The sequence below is a fragment of the Urocitellus parryii genome, chromosome Y (assembly GCF_045843805.1).
Source record: "Urocitellus parryii isolate mUroPar1 chromosome Y, mUroPar1.hap1, whole genome shotgun sequence".
NCBI classification, from domain to species: domain Eukaryota; kingdom Metazoa; phylum Chordata; class Mammalia; order Rodentia; family Sciuridae; genus Urocitellus; species Urocitellus parryii.
Genome location: NC_135548.1, coordinates 22,312,422 through 22,326,383, shown reverse-complemented (window position 1 = coordinate 22,326,383; position 13,962 = coordinate 22,312,422). Strand labels below are relative to the sequence as shown.

General features: G+C 40.7%; 1 protein-coding gene and 1 non-coding gene across 2 annotated transcripts; one reads left to right on the top strand and one right to left on the bottom strand.

The window, feature by feature from the left end:
- Positions 1-6,866: 6,866 nt before the first annotated feature.
- LOC144251094 (zinc finger protein 385B-like) lies at positions 6,867-8,307 on the bottom strand. The gene is given in 2 exon segments (XM_077794212.1): positions 6,867-7,788; positions 7,790-8,307. Coding segments are annotated over 2 exon segments (1,428 nt in total). The 5' UTR covers positions 8,296-8,307.
- A 3,784-nt stretch (positions 8,308-12,091) lies between these two features.
- On the top strand, positions 12,092-12,198 carry LOC144251204 (U6 spliceosomal RNA). Its single transcript, XR_013342638.1, has one exon. It is a non-coding gene; the product is annotated as a U6 spliceosomal RNA (small nuclear RNA).
- Positions 12,199-13,962: the final 1,764 nt, after the last annotated feature.

Sequence of the window (13,962 nt, the reverse complement as noted above, 5' to 3'; positions counted from 1 at the left end):
CGATGAGCATGAATGAGAAACCTACCTTAAGTTTAAAGTGTTCATGTGTGTGTCTGTGTCAAAAAGTAAAGATTGACAACACAGGAAAATCAAAAAGTTTAAACGTGAGGGAGAGGGTGACCAGGACAGGATGGATTAGAAATTCCCAAACTCCTACTTATAGTATTGAGTTCTTGTTTGTTTTTGACCAAATTAGCATGACTTATTTTACAATTCCTAAATCAGAAATTACCCCATCTAAAACAGCTGCCCCATCACACTTTATTCCTCTACCCTGACTTGTTTTTCCCCACAGCTGTTACCACTGTAAACCATTATTCTTACACAGCTGCACTTGCTGATTATTTTCCTTCAGACTAAAACATAAACTCCACAAGGGCAGAAGCTCTGTCATTTTTGTTAATCCCATAACCTAGACACACATGGTGGGTATTCAGTAAACATGTCGTGAATATAAATGATGAAAGTGAAGCCCAGAGAGGTTAAAGGATTTCCTCAAGGTCACAGAGCTAGCAGCAAGCGCGGTCCTTATTGATAAGCCTGTCTACTATAATCTTGCCTTGTTGGTCTTTCCAGAACCACTTCTCCACAAAAGCAGTCTGTTTTAGCACATGATTCTACTTAACAGATTTTGTCTTCTCTCTCTACCAAAGAAAATACATATTACAAAAAGAGGTGAGGGGGGGTAAACTGGATAGCATTTTTACTTCAAGTACTTTACAAACAAAAACTGTACTCAAATTTCCTAAGCATATAGGATTAGCCCCTAAAACAGGCACAACCAATAACAGTTCTTTAAGTTCCTTCTGAAATTAAGTGTGTGCTTTATAACTTTTAAGAACCAGCACTGAAAACCAACTTACCAACTCAAAATGGCCTGTAAAATATCAACTCACTTTCATTCTTCTCAGGGCCCACAATAGCTCACCTCTGGATATATTTTATCTGGCAGATTATGTAAGGCAAGTAATTAATACTGAAGCCTCTTTAGCTCCTTTAAAAATACATGCCAATCTCACAAAACATGGAACATAAAATTAACTCTTGGCAAGTTTTAGATTCTGAGAACCAGAACCATCTGCAAACCATGACTGGACCACAATTACCTAGGTCCTTCATTCAAAATCCATGAAACTAAACGAAACACAGGAGCGGTGAAAAAGAAGAAAAGGCCAGAAAAAAAGACATTCACATACAAAAAAAGGGAGTTGATATTTCTAACACTATTGCCCAACATCAGTCTCTCACTGAAAGCCAAGGCCCCACGGACACAACTTGGGCTGTCTTCTTGGATCACTTTCCTTGCAGAAAGAGAAATCAACTACCAATACGTTTGGCAGATAACGTGTCCAGACCTAGGATGGGACACGGTAAGACAGCATGTTTTTGCTCAGTGTCTCTCAAAACTACTGTCAGCCCAATTAGTAAAGTAAAAGGGACGCCCTAAGATGTAGCATGGCAGGAGAGTGGAAATGAGACTGGGAGTTAAGAGTGGGAAGCAGCAGAGGAAAAGGCGCGGGGAGGGTCAACAACGCATCCAGAGCTGGAGTGAGAACCCGGGTGGAAGAAGTGGGGTTAGCGAAAGCCAAAGGTGAAGGGAAGAAGGGGATGAGGTTCTGGTTGGGATGGGCGCGAGCCAAGGGGGAAGGGACGCGAGAGGACTGTGGGAGGGACTCGTCGCCGGCTGCAGCAGCCTCCGCCAGAGGCCGGAACCCCTTAGCACCGCCGGCGCCCGCCTGGGTGGTTGTTACTGAAGAAGACGCAAGGACCTGCCTTGAATGGCCATGGCGGCCACAGAAACCCAGGGAGCTGCCCAGGCGCCCAGGAGCTGAGGCAACGGAGGCAGCCAGCAGCACCTCCCACTCCCTCCGCAGCTCCCGAGCCACACCCCAGTCAGCAGGGAGCAGTCGCTTGGGCGCAAGGCCAGCCGAGCCCGTGACTGGCCGAAAGTGGGTCAACTGCGGCTGCGCCGCAGCCCAGCGCCTGCTGGGAAATGTAGACGCGGGGCGGGGCGCCGGAGGCCAGCAGGCTGCTCCTGGGCTGGGCGTGGCCGCGGTCCTGCTCCGCCCCATCTCCACCGAGGGGCCTTGGAAGCGCCCGGCGCGGGTTTCTTCTAGGTCTGGGCTAGGCGTCGCTGTGCCCTGCCCCCGCGGATGTCCATCGAGGGGCCTTGGAAGCGCCCAGCGCGGATTTCCTCCACGTATGGGCTAGGCGGAGCTGTGCCCCGCGCCCGCCCGGGGGCAGAAGCTGCGGAAGTTCATGGTCGGCGCTCCCAGTTGTAGGCACACTCACACAGGGAAGTATCACGCTAACATATCAGCTCGAGTTGCACATCTTTTAGAGCTTCCTGATCATTTTGTTTTTAAAAATAAAAAAGCTCAAAGCAAGCTGTACTGTCCACCTGCAGGACGTTGGTCCTCCCACCGGCCGCACTCCGTCCTCTCCTCCAAGACCTTCCACTTGCCCACTCAGGGTCGCTGTGGCGCTTGCCTTTTTACCCGAGGGGCTCAAACCTGTTGCCTGATGAGTTTTCATTTACAGGAAACTCTGATCATCTCTTCCCTGAGACAACACAGCGGCTTCCTGGGGCTTCTTCCCATTTCTAGTTTGTTGAGGTCTCCAGAAAAACTCTTTCATCTGAAGTACATTTCCATTTGTAGTAATCCTGTAGTGAATCCTGTAAATGTTTCAGATATCAAGTAACAGATGCTATGTTTTTTCGGTCTCATTTTTCCTATCATCCCCCACTCCCCGAGATTTTTGCTCAATTCAGTAGAGCAGATATTTTGATTTGTCAGTTATATCCCGCGCCCTGGAGCTGTAAGAGAGATGACACAGTTCAGAGTTCCTATCATCAGAGATTGAGATTTTATACACACACACACACACACACACACACACACAATGCCTTGAAACTACACTGACATTATTATTACCCTATATAAACCTATGATTACACTACTGGTGTGACTCAGCACCATATACAGCCAAAGGAATGAGAAGTTATCCTCCATATGTGTTCAATATGTCAAAATGCACCCTACTGTCATACATAGCTAATTAAAACAATAAAAAAAAAACTACACTATGTGAAAGAACAAATCCCTTTCTGCTCCAGACCAGATCTCCCTTGGGTATCTAGGGACCTCTCCTTTCTCACTTGTCAGGTTCCCAGTTTCTTCCACATTTCACTTGTATACTAGCAACACTATCAATCTACCAAAGGCACACCCAAGTCCATTCCTTTTAAATGAAAGTTTTGTAAATGTTTTTCTTTTCTGAATACCTTGATATTATTATATTACTAAAAAAAACTCACTACAACGAAGGGACAAAGGAAGGAAAAACACTTAAGAATTGAAAATGAAATTATTGGGCACTGATTTCTTCAACCTAAAAAGTTACTTGTAATCCTCTGTTACATAGGATGATCTTTTGATCTTTTGGGATATCAGAACTGATGTCCACAGGGGCGGGGGACGTAAAAATATAGGGTGATGAGTGATATGTAAGGGAAGGACATCCTCTCCTTCTCCTCTCTGGCCTCCCCCTCTTCCCATGGATACTTGTGCAAAGAACAGGAAACACATTGTATCTGGTCTAGTTGCAAATAAAGATGGCAAGCTCTAGCTTCTCTGTTATTGAATGTTTCCGTTTTGTGAATTCATCCTTTAGTACAATAAGAAGTTGATCAGGGCCTGGTGTATTCCCTGTGTCATAAATTATTTTGGATGCTAAGTGTCCTTTGAGATACAACCCAGTTTTCTCATTTACAACTCAAATAACAAAAGTCCAAAGAAATTGATTCTTGTCCACAATGAGATTCTGAGTGCCGAAGCCAAAAGTAGCACATAGATTTCCTGCCTGCTAATTCAGGGATTTTTTTGTTAATTAACAGGTTGACTCTTCTCATTTGATCTACCAGAGTACCAAGGAGACAATTATTCAATAACCACTTTTTTTTTAATCTGAGATGTTTAAGTAATCTTACAGGTTTGAATATTAGCTGTTTTTCTCTAATGTAGACGTGTGCTGATTCATCCTTCAACTCAATTCATAACAGACTATGAAACGTAATTAAATTGAGATAACCTGGACTACCATATATATACAAAAAGCACTGTTTTGATTCGTGGTTTAACTTTATTACCTTTTTTTTTTCCTTTTCAAGAATTTATTTATACTCAAGATAATGTTGATGATTTATGTCATGAGAATATCATTCAATTTACCAAAATATTAAAAGTGATTATAGTAGAAATGGGATTATGGAGCAATTTTCACTTGTTCAAAAATTTTTCATATATGGTTATATTTCTTTTTAGTAACAAAAAAATATTTGTAAATAGGAGAACTTCCCTTGTAGTTCTTTTGCCTCAAATTGCTTTAAGATAATAAGATACATGTATTCCCAAATTTCCTCCTAAATGAATCAACTTCTAAAATTATTCATTTTTTAGTAGTGAACTTACTGGTGTTTCCCCTGCCCCACTTTGTGCTTTTCTGTTTTTCACATTTTCTATATTAATTATGAATTACTAAAAGTATTTTATTGAATATAACATATATACAGAAAAAGCCAATGAACTTTGACAAATTCAACATATCCATATAACCACTATTCAAATCATGACATACAACATTATAGGCATCCCAGAAGCTTCCTCTCAATGTACATTCTCAGTTATAACAGCAAAAATGTCTCTTGAATTCCAGGGAAATATCCTTTAAAAGTTAATGCCAAAAATGACATAGCATTTGTAATTAGCCAAAGTTAAACTTTATTTTACTCTCTACTTAATTTTCCAGATTTGGAAACCTTGAGCAAATGAGATTTTTTTCATCCTTGATTATTTTGTTTTTAATATGGTAATATCAGTTACACTACAAAGTAACAGTGAGATTATATGAGAGGTGAAATGTAAATACCTTTGCATAGTGCCTAGCATATGGTAAATACTAATAATGGCTATATTTTAATACAATTCAGAATATTGACTAAAATGATACATATAAAAAGCAGGCTTTGAGCTGGGCAAGGTGGCACATTCCTGTAATCCCAGCTACTTCTGAGGCTGAGGCAGGAGGATTACAAAGTTTGAGGTCAGCCTGGAGAGTTTAGCAAATTTGTCTCAAAATTGCCTAAGCAATTTGTCTAAAAATTAAAAACAAAAAACAGGCCCTGATAAATATGAGGGGTTCGGTTATTGTTCTTTTTACTTTCTCATCCCTCTTCCCCTATTCAGAATTTTAATTTAGTAGAGTTAAAATAATCTTACAAACAAAACAAAATTAATGCCTAAGTCTAACATTTAAGACCTCATAGTGTGGTAGATTTCCTAGTCTTTTCCTTTATAATGAAGTCTAAATAATATAAAAATAGTGTTCCCTAAGAACACAGAGTTAAAACCAGATTAAAGTGAAAAATGTAAAATACTAAAAGTTTATTTTGATAATAGGAATATTTTCTACTTTTTTATATATGTGTATGTGTTGTGGGATGAGCATTATAGTTCTATAAAATGACAATACGTCTGCTTTTATGTGTGTGTGTGTGTGTATGTGTGTGTGTTTCATTAAAATGAGTGGTTATCTTTTTTTCAAGTGATTTTATTTTATTCATTTTTTTTAATTTTTGATGCTTTTATTGAAAAGGTACATTTAAAAAATACACAGACATTTTACCATTTACAGATTGCAGATATAGATACTCTAAAAGAGTTCACTATTTTATTGTTTTATGATACTTCTTGCCCCTGATATCACAAATATTCTAGTCTTGTTGATAGCAACTTTGAAAGGGGGGCATGGGAGCATGACCTGCAACATATTCAGTGAACAGAAAGACAAATTGTTCAATTATAAATTTTATATCTTCTGTACATTATTGCATTAGGGAGCCACAAAATTATGTAGCATCACTACAAATGAAAACAAGTTAAAAATGAAGATAATTACGTAGAAATACATGGATTCATTGTCTTCTTGCAGAATGCACAGGATGTGCCAAAATGTGCAATTTAGGAAGCTCTTTTTGTGTTTGTGTATATTTGCTTAGCAACTCAAACCAGTGAGGAAGCTACAAAATAAGTTAGACAAAAATAGCAAACAGGTAGTAATTATAGCTATGTTATATGGCTTTCTATTTTGTTTAAATATCTCCAAATAAAATATGAAATAAAGAAAATACATTATCTTTTGTTCTCTTAACAAGAAATTCAAAGCTATTTTGCTTCCTAACATTTACACAGCAACTAAATATGTTGAATTCAGACAAGAGATACAATCTAGTACTACATAGTACTTGGGTCTAAAACAGTACACAATCCCTGTCGATGAGAGTACACCAAAAAGAAAACATGATCCGTTGGTAAGATGGTATTCACAAGTAAGCACTTGTGTTCTATTTTTCTTCCACACTAGAATATGCCTGGTTGGATTCCAGAGCTATTTACAGACATCTGAGGAAGATCCTAGTTTTCAAGTCTGTCAGGAAAATATTCCATATTGTTCTAAGCCAGATTATACCCATGGGAAAACAGAGACTGGTTTTCTTTTTCTTTACTTTCTGACTGTACATTTTCAAGCACCCAGATTTCTCAGATACACCAATTAAATGGCGTCGAGTTGGGGAGGGAAGAGGGAACCTGTGCTGCTCACATTCCAAAATGATTTGATCGGTCCATAAAAGCACTCTTGAATCTAGTGATTTGTTTTTCACTGAAGCTGGGGTTTCAGGTGGTAGGCTGCATTTTGTGGGTAGGTGGGATACTTACTGTAACACAAAATGCTCAAGTTGCTGAAATCCTTTTGGCTTGGCTTCTCGACTTTCCTACTGGCCTGGCTGGTCTTGGGACTTGCAGATGTCAGTATGGGGCAAACAGGATGGAGGCCGGAGTGGCACAGATGGGCCCGTGCCCTGGCCTCAGGAGAGCTGGAGGGATGGCTGGAGCCTGGAAGAGCGAGGCAGATGGCTGGGGTGGCAGTGACAGTGCAGAGGACACAGCCGCTGCTGCTGCCAGGGATGAGGACAGGAAGGCTGGGGCCAAAGGTTTCATCATATCTTTCTGGAATGCAAGTTTTGCTGTTAAAATGCTTGGGCTCTGCTGGAGTTTGTTGTACGGGCTGTATTTCGGCTTCATTGGCTTCCCTGCAAATAGGTCTTTATGCCTCCGGCTAGAAATGTGCTGTTTGAGTTGAATTTCTGAGTTAACATGAACATCACAGATTTCACAATGAAATGTCTTGTTCTGTAGTCCTGACCCCTTATTGCCATTCTGCATCTTTAATCTTGATCTAGGTCTAGGATAGGACTTAATTGGACCAGCTCCATTACGAGCCTCAACCATGGTCTTGTGTTTAGATCCTGTGTTGTGTGCCTCTAGCTGTGACAGGGAGTTCACAGCCACTTTGCATAGTGAACAATAAAGCAATTTTTTGGCTTTCTCTTCTTCGGATTCAGCAACAGACCCTGGTGCTCCATTTGTGCTTTTGGAGGGCGAAGTGGCTGTCCCAGGTGGCAGGGCAGTTGTGCCAGATTTGAGGAGAAATGAGCCACTTTCAGAGCATGATGGCTGACTGGAACTATTGGCTTTCAGCTTTCCTTTATCTTCTGATTTGTCAGAGCTGTTGCCTGTGATTGGAGTGATGGAGCAGCTGGGATTAGCCTTTGTGCTGTCCTTGGAAGAAACCATTTTGGGTTTATTTTCCGTTGCCTCTAGTGCTTTGACCTTCTTGGCATGTTTACTTCCTTTGTAGTGGGCCTCGGCCTGGCTATCTGAGTTAAAGCTGACAGACATTACAAGAAATAACTTGTTTCTTCTTTGGGGGAATGGATACTCCAAATGTGTAGTTAATGACTGCCTTTTGCACAGGATCCATTGTGTTAAAATTTGGAAAGAGCCCAACAGCCGAACTACCATCCACTGGAAAAGACATAAATGGTTTGATATCCAGTGAAGGCTGCATCATCAGAGTAGGAGTGCGCACAAGAGCAGGAAGGGTAGTAGTATGGCATGTACTGCCTGTGCTGGTGTTGGGGCTGGGGCTGGCCAGCAGTGTCCCCGAGCTCTGGGCTGGAAGCGGGGGCTGCCCATCGCTCAGCTGCTTCACTCGTTTGCGATGGGATTTGCCGTTGTAATGGACCTGGGCCTGGGCTGCAGAGTTCAGCTGGATGTTGCACACCTCACAGAAGGAGAACAGAATTTTCTTTTTCTCTTTACTTAACTGGTCCTCAGGCCTGTCGGTCTTAATCCCCCTTTCTTCAAAGCCCCGTAGAAAAGCTGCCATATTCATAATTCCATCTTCAAGATGGTACTTCATACATTGGGTTGTGTTCTAAAACCCCTTTTTTAAGTCGGTTGATGGGAAATTGTGCATATTTTCTTATAGATTTAGAAAAACAAATTGCTTTTAGGTTTCCAGATCAGCCCATAAACATCAATTTAATCTTCGATGAACTTGAAACGTAGACCATCTCGGCGCGCCAGCCGCAGGCGCGTAGGGCAGTGGCTCCTCCAGCCTGGAAGCTGTTGCTCGCGCTCCTGCGGTTGCAGCGGTCTCGCCAGGGCTGCACTGAAGCTCCGCGCAGACGCTCTCCTGCGATCTGCTGCAGCCCTGGACGGTGGCGGTGGCGACAGCGGCGGCGGTGGCGACGGCGACAGCTGGGCGCAGCGCGGCCCCGGAACTGTCCAACTCTTTCGGGCGTGGGGCTCAGACGCCCGGCCGCGGTCCTGGCGCTGAGCGCCTGCGCGCCCGGCCTCGCCCAGGTGAGCCGCTTGTGCCCCGAACCCGCCGGGCGCGCCGTGCCCGCACCAGCCGCCCGCCGTGCTCCCTCGTCTGGCAGAGGATCCCAGGGTTTAGTCGCTCCAACGCCACTCCCGCGCGCCAATGGTGGTGACGGTTGACCAAGGAGAAACTTGCAAGGCACACACACTAAAGCGATGAGGCGGGACTGTTCGGGGCTGGTTGACACTGCAGAGCCTCCCGCAGCAGCGCTGCCTTAAATCCCACCTTGCCAGGCGCACGCGCAAAGCTAGGGAGAGCAGGCGCCGGCGGACCAGGGGTCCCACCCGGGGCACAGCTTCGGGGCTCAGGTCCTTGAAGAAATGCTTGGCGATGACAGAGGTCCCCAAACCCGGATGCCAAGCCGCGCAGAGGGCGGATGTTTCATGTATTAGGTAAACCAGAGTGAAACTCTCTTCTTGGAGATGAGCAGACCAACTATTTGTTTTTTCTCTTTGACCAGCTCTCTGCTCGCTGACCACACGGAGCAGCCTGGGCATTTGTGGCTGAGCCGGGAAGGCCCGGAGAGCCGAGGCAAGGTAGCCTTGCTTGGACCTGAAACCCTCGTGGGCGGGGAGAGGGCTCATTTCCTCAAGTGATTTTAAATGACCAGTTGTTTGAGTCTTTGAGAATTTACCCAAAGAAAAACTTCAAATTGAACTTGACAGTTCTTTCAAATTTCTGAGCAGAAAAAAAGGGGAACAGCTGGAGCTAAGAGAGAGAGGTCGCCCCAAGGGTGAAGAGAATTTTGGGGAAGAACAAGTGATAACCCATTGCTTAGGCTCCTCTGCTACCATCTGGCTTCTTGGCAATCTCTCACCCTTCTCCTGACTGCTTACCTGCATCTGCATCTGACTTCCCTTAGACTCCAGCCAAACCTACTGCCTAGATCTGAAGTCTGCTAATGGCTTGGTTGGGAAAACAGCCAATAATAAGTTAGAAATGAAGGAAATCTATCATTTGAAACTCTCTTTGAGTCCAAGAACTAAATCTACATCATAGGCTTCTGATATGATGGGAAAATAGCCTCTGTTAGTTGTTGTTATTATTACAATTATTATTTTCTCTTGGATGAGTATGGTTGAGGTTAAGGAGCTGCCTAATTTTAAAATTATTTTATTAATTATGTTTAATAAGTTTATGAAAATTAAATTTAATTTTAAATTAAAACTAATTTTATCATAATTGATAATCTGAGAAATAAATACTTCAAATCCCAAATCAGGATTACTTTAATAAATTTAAATAACACAGGAGAGACCAAATTGATTACACAGTTCTGAAACTGTAGCAAGACTTCTCTTGGAATATTAATGGTGATCAAATTCTATTTTTCTAAGCAAAGACTGGGTTTTGACATATTCAAAACCACATACAAAACCACATTCTGGTTTTCTCCCCTTCAACTCCATCTCTTGTTTCTCTACCCCTTTTCCCTTTTAAAATTTCCAGTGAATGTAAATTCTACTCAACAAATATTGTTTTTTTTTAATAACTAAAGTGTCCCCATTTCTAAGCTAAGATCTAAATTTCAAACAATTATATAACCTTCATTCTCTAAAAATAACTCTGTGTGTGTGTGTGTGTGTGTGTGTGTGTGTGCGTGTAAGAACATTTTTGAACACTGGCTATTCCTGCCAAGAATGCAACTGAAATACACTGGCTTCTAGGTATAGCCACTTTCTCAGCAGAAGACACACAATCTTCTTTTAGGTGTAAATTATTCAGAACAGCACCACCTCCCCAAACTCCTGTTAGACTGCTTCTCAAAAGAATTAAAAGGTGATATACTTTTGCACATTATTTTTTTTACAAACCTGACAGGGGAAAAATATCTGGACTTTGTGCCAGAAAACAAAGAAAAATGAAGTTAATGTCTGTTTAAGTTTTTGAAGACACATGCTTTTCTTAGATTTTTTTAAAACAGCATTTAATATATTTTGAATGTACTACAACTCTATTCTGCAGGCTCTCCATAGGGTACTATTATTGTTCAATATCTGTTAATTATAGTACTTGTTCTTGTTCTCTAAAATGGAAAATTCTGCCATTATCTATGTTATCTCCTTTTCCAGATTTCCCCTCAGCAGCAGGACATAAAGTAACAAGAGTAGGAGAGTAGGACTGGTTTGAACCAGCTAATCCAGACTTTCCCATGAACTCATAATGTTTAATATGACCAATAAGCTGACTGCATTCAAATTTAGCCAATACATATAAATTTACTAGGGAAAAGAAGACAATTTAAATAAAATGGTTCTTAGTATTTGGCAATATCCAAATTAATGCTGCAATATTAATTAAAAATTAATTCTTCCTTAATTTTTTTTAAAAGGAAGAGGGCAGAATGGAGTTTTAAAGCAGAGTTCAAATACTCAGAGGAAGAAAAGTATGATGAAAGAAACCCAATATTGCTGACACAAAAAGTAATAACAATTATTTTATAGTTAATATTTATTGAACATGTACTAAGAAGAGCATTTCATGTGTTTTAATTCAAACTTTATAATGTCCCCATAAGGTAAATTCGATCTTTATTGGACATCTAAGGATACTACCACATGGCCATAGATACCAGAAGGCAGGGGCCAGGTTATGTAGGACCTTAAGAATTGTGTTGAGGAGTTGGTCTTTATCTAAGGTAACCAGCTGAAGGTGTCAAATTTTAATATATGTCATTTGATTTTGTGTGTAGAAAACAGCAAATCCAGAGCTACTCTATGATATAAACAGTATTATTGTTCTTATTTTGCAGAAACAGAAACTGAGGCAAAAAAAAAAAAAAAAAAAAACAAGTGACTTACCAGTGTTATACAAGTTGTGACATAGCTGGATTCCTACCCAGGCTGAGCCTACTTCTTCACCTATGATGGGAGTTTTATCCTGATAAAATCATCTTAAATTGAAAACATCATAAGTCAGAAATGTATGAATATACCTAACCCACGGAACATCCTAGCTTAGCAACAGGGTACACTGTAGAGACATGGTTGTGTTTCCTCTTAGTAGCACGAGGCTCAACTGAAGCTGACCAGGAGCAGCAGTTCACAGCCACTACCCAACATGGAGAGAGACTATCCTATGGCTATTCCTCACCTGGGAAAAGACTAAAATGCAAAATTTGAAGTATGGTGCTTACTGAATGTGTAGCACTCTTGCTTGTACCATCATAAAGTCAAAAAAGTTTAAGATGAAACATTGTTAAGTCAAGAATCATCTTTACTGCAAATGAGCATGGGGAACTGGAGTAGGGTAGTAACAGTAATAATAAAGACACATGGAAGGATTTGGTAAGATATTGAGACTTGTGCCCACTTCGGCGGCATATACACTAAAATTGGAGTCACACAGAGAAGATTAGCACAGCCCAAGTGCAAGAATGACATGTGAATTTATGAAGCATTCCATGTTTTTAAAAAATTTATTGAGATCTGGTGATATATTAAGCACAGTGAGTGAGAAGGCCGGAATTGTAAGTGATGATATGCTTATGTCTTAAGCAAAATGAGAATTTAGCTGTTGAGTGGGAGATCATGGTCACAGAAGCAGGTTTTAGGTAAGGAGATGAAGAGTTCAATCTTAAATTAACCAAGTTTGAGGAGTTTCTGAGACAACTAACAGGTTATTTAAGATGTAAATGTGGCTGGGTATGGTGGCACATACATGTAATCCCAGCAGCTCAGGAGGCTGAGGCAGTAGGATCACGAGTTCAAAGTCAGCAATTTCAACTTAGCAAGGTGCTAAATAACTGAGCAAGACCCTGTATCTAAATAAAATATAAAAAATGGCTGAGGATGTGGCTCAGTGGTAAAGCAACCCAGGGTTCAATGTCTGTTATAAAAAAAAAAAAGATGACAACAAAAAAGTAAATCTTAAGGGCTCCTGATAACCTTTAAAAAGAATGTTTTGTCCTCTTGCATGCCATATTTCATACCATTCCTTCCTTTTACCACCATCTGTGATTGTTTTATTCCATCTCCTGCCAGAATGTAAGCCTATTATGATAGATTTTTTGTTTGACCACTATATTGCCAAGATCTGTCATACATTATTTGTCCAATGAATGAATAAAAGACAGCCTTGGAGAATCATATCACAAAATTTTTTGATAAAGCGGAATTCAAGTTCTCCTTATTCATGTGTCCAGTGTGAAGAAAAGCACTGTCATAAGGCAATCCATTTGAGGAGCGGGTGGCTTACTAGGGATTGAACCTAGAGGCTCTTAACCACTGGGCCAGCACTTTTTATTTTGAGATAGTGTCTTACTGAGTTACTTAGAGTCTCACTAAGTTGCTGAGTTGACTTTGAACTCACAATCCTCCTGCCTCAGCTTCCATATCCACTGGGATTACAGGTGTGAGCCACCACACCCAGCTCCATTTTTATTTTACAGTTTAGGAAACTTTTTTTAATATTTATTTTTTAGTTATAGGTGGACACAATGTCTTCATTTTACTTTATGTGGTGCTGAGGATGGAACCCAGAGCCTCACATATGCCAGGCAAGCTCTCTACCTCTGAGCCACAACCCCAGCCCCAGGAAACTCATTTTTAAGTTTTTTCCAAATTACAGTGACATACTGACCTGTTTATGCAGGTGGGCTATCCTGGACCTCCTACCTAAAAATTAATGATCACATGGTTCTTTTCAAACCTGAGTTCCTCTAAATCACTTGGCTTAAATGAACATCAGTTTGTCATTGTCCTTGACATTCTCTACCCTTCTCCACCTCCTATGTATACACACTGGGGTTCACAGTATTCAAAACAGTACTATCAAAAATTTAGTATTCACTAAAAACAGGCCAAACTCATTAACTTTTCTACTTGCTGCTCAACTAAAATGCCATTAAAAAAATATAACACTTCTTTATATCAAAATATATGGCAATGTAAAAGGTCTCCTTTATATTATTTTCTTGGAGTTTGGAAAAGAGTGACCCAGTTTCATTTTCAAATCTGTTTATTCAAAAAAAAATTACATTCTAAAGATTCAACAATCTATCAAAATTCAAGTCTGTTTTTTATTTTTTATTTATTTTTATTTTTTTTTGTCCCTGGTAGGACTAGAAAACAGTCATATTTTTATAACCCTTTTAGGAAATCTATCCTAAAAAAATAATACTCAAAGTTTGACTTTTCAAAAGTCAAATGCAACATTACTTATTGAAATGTAAAA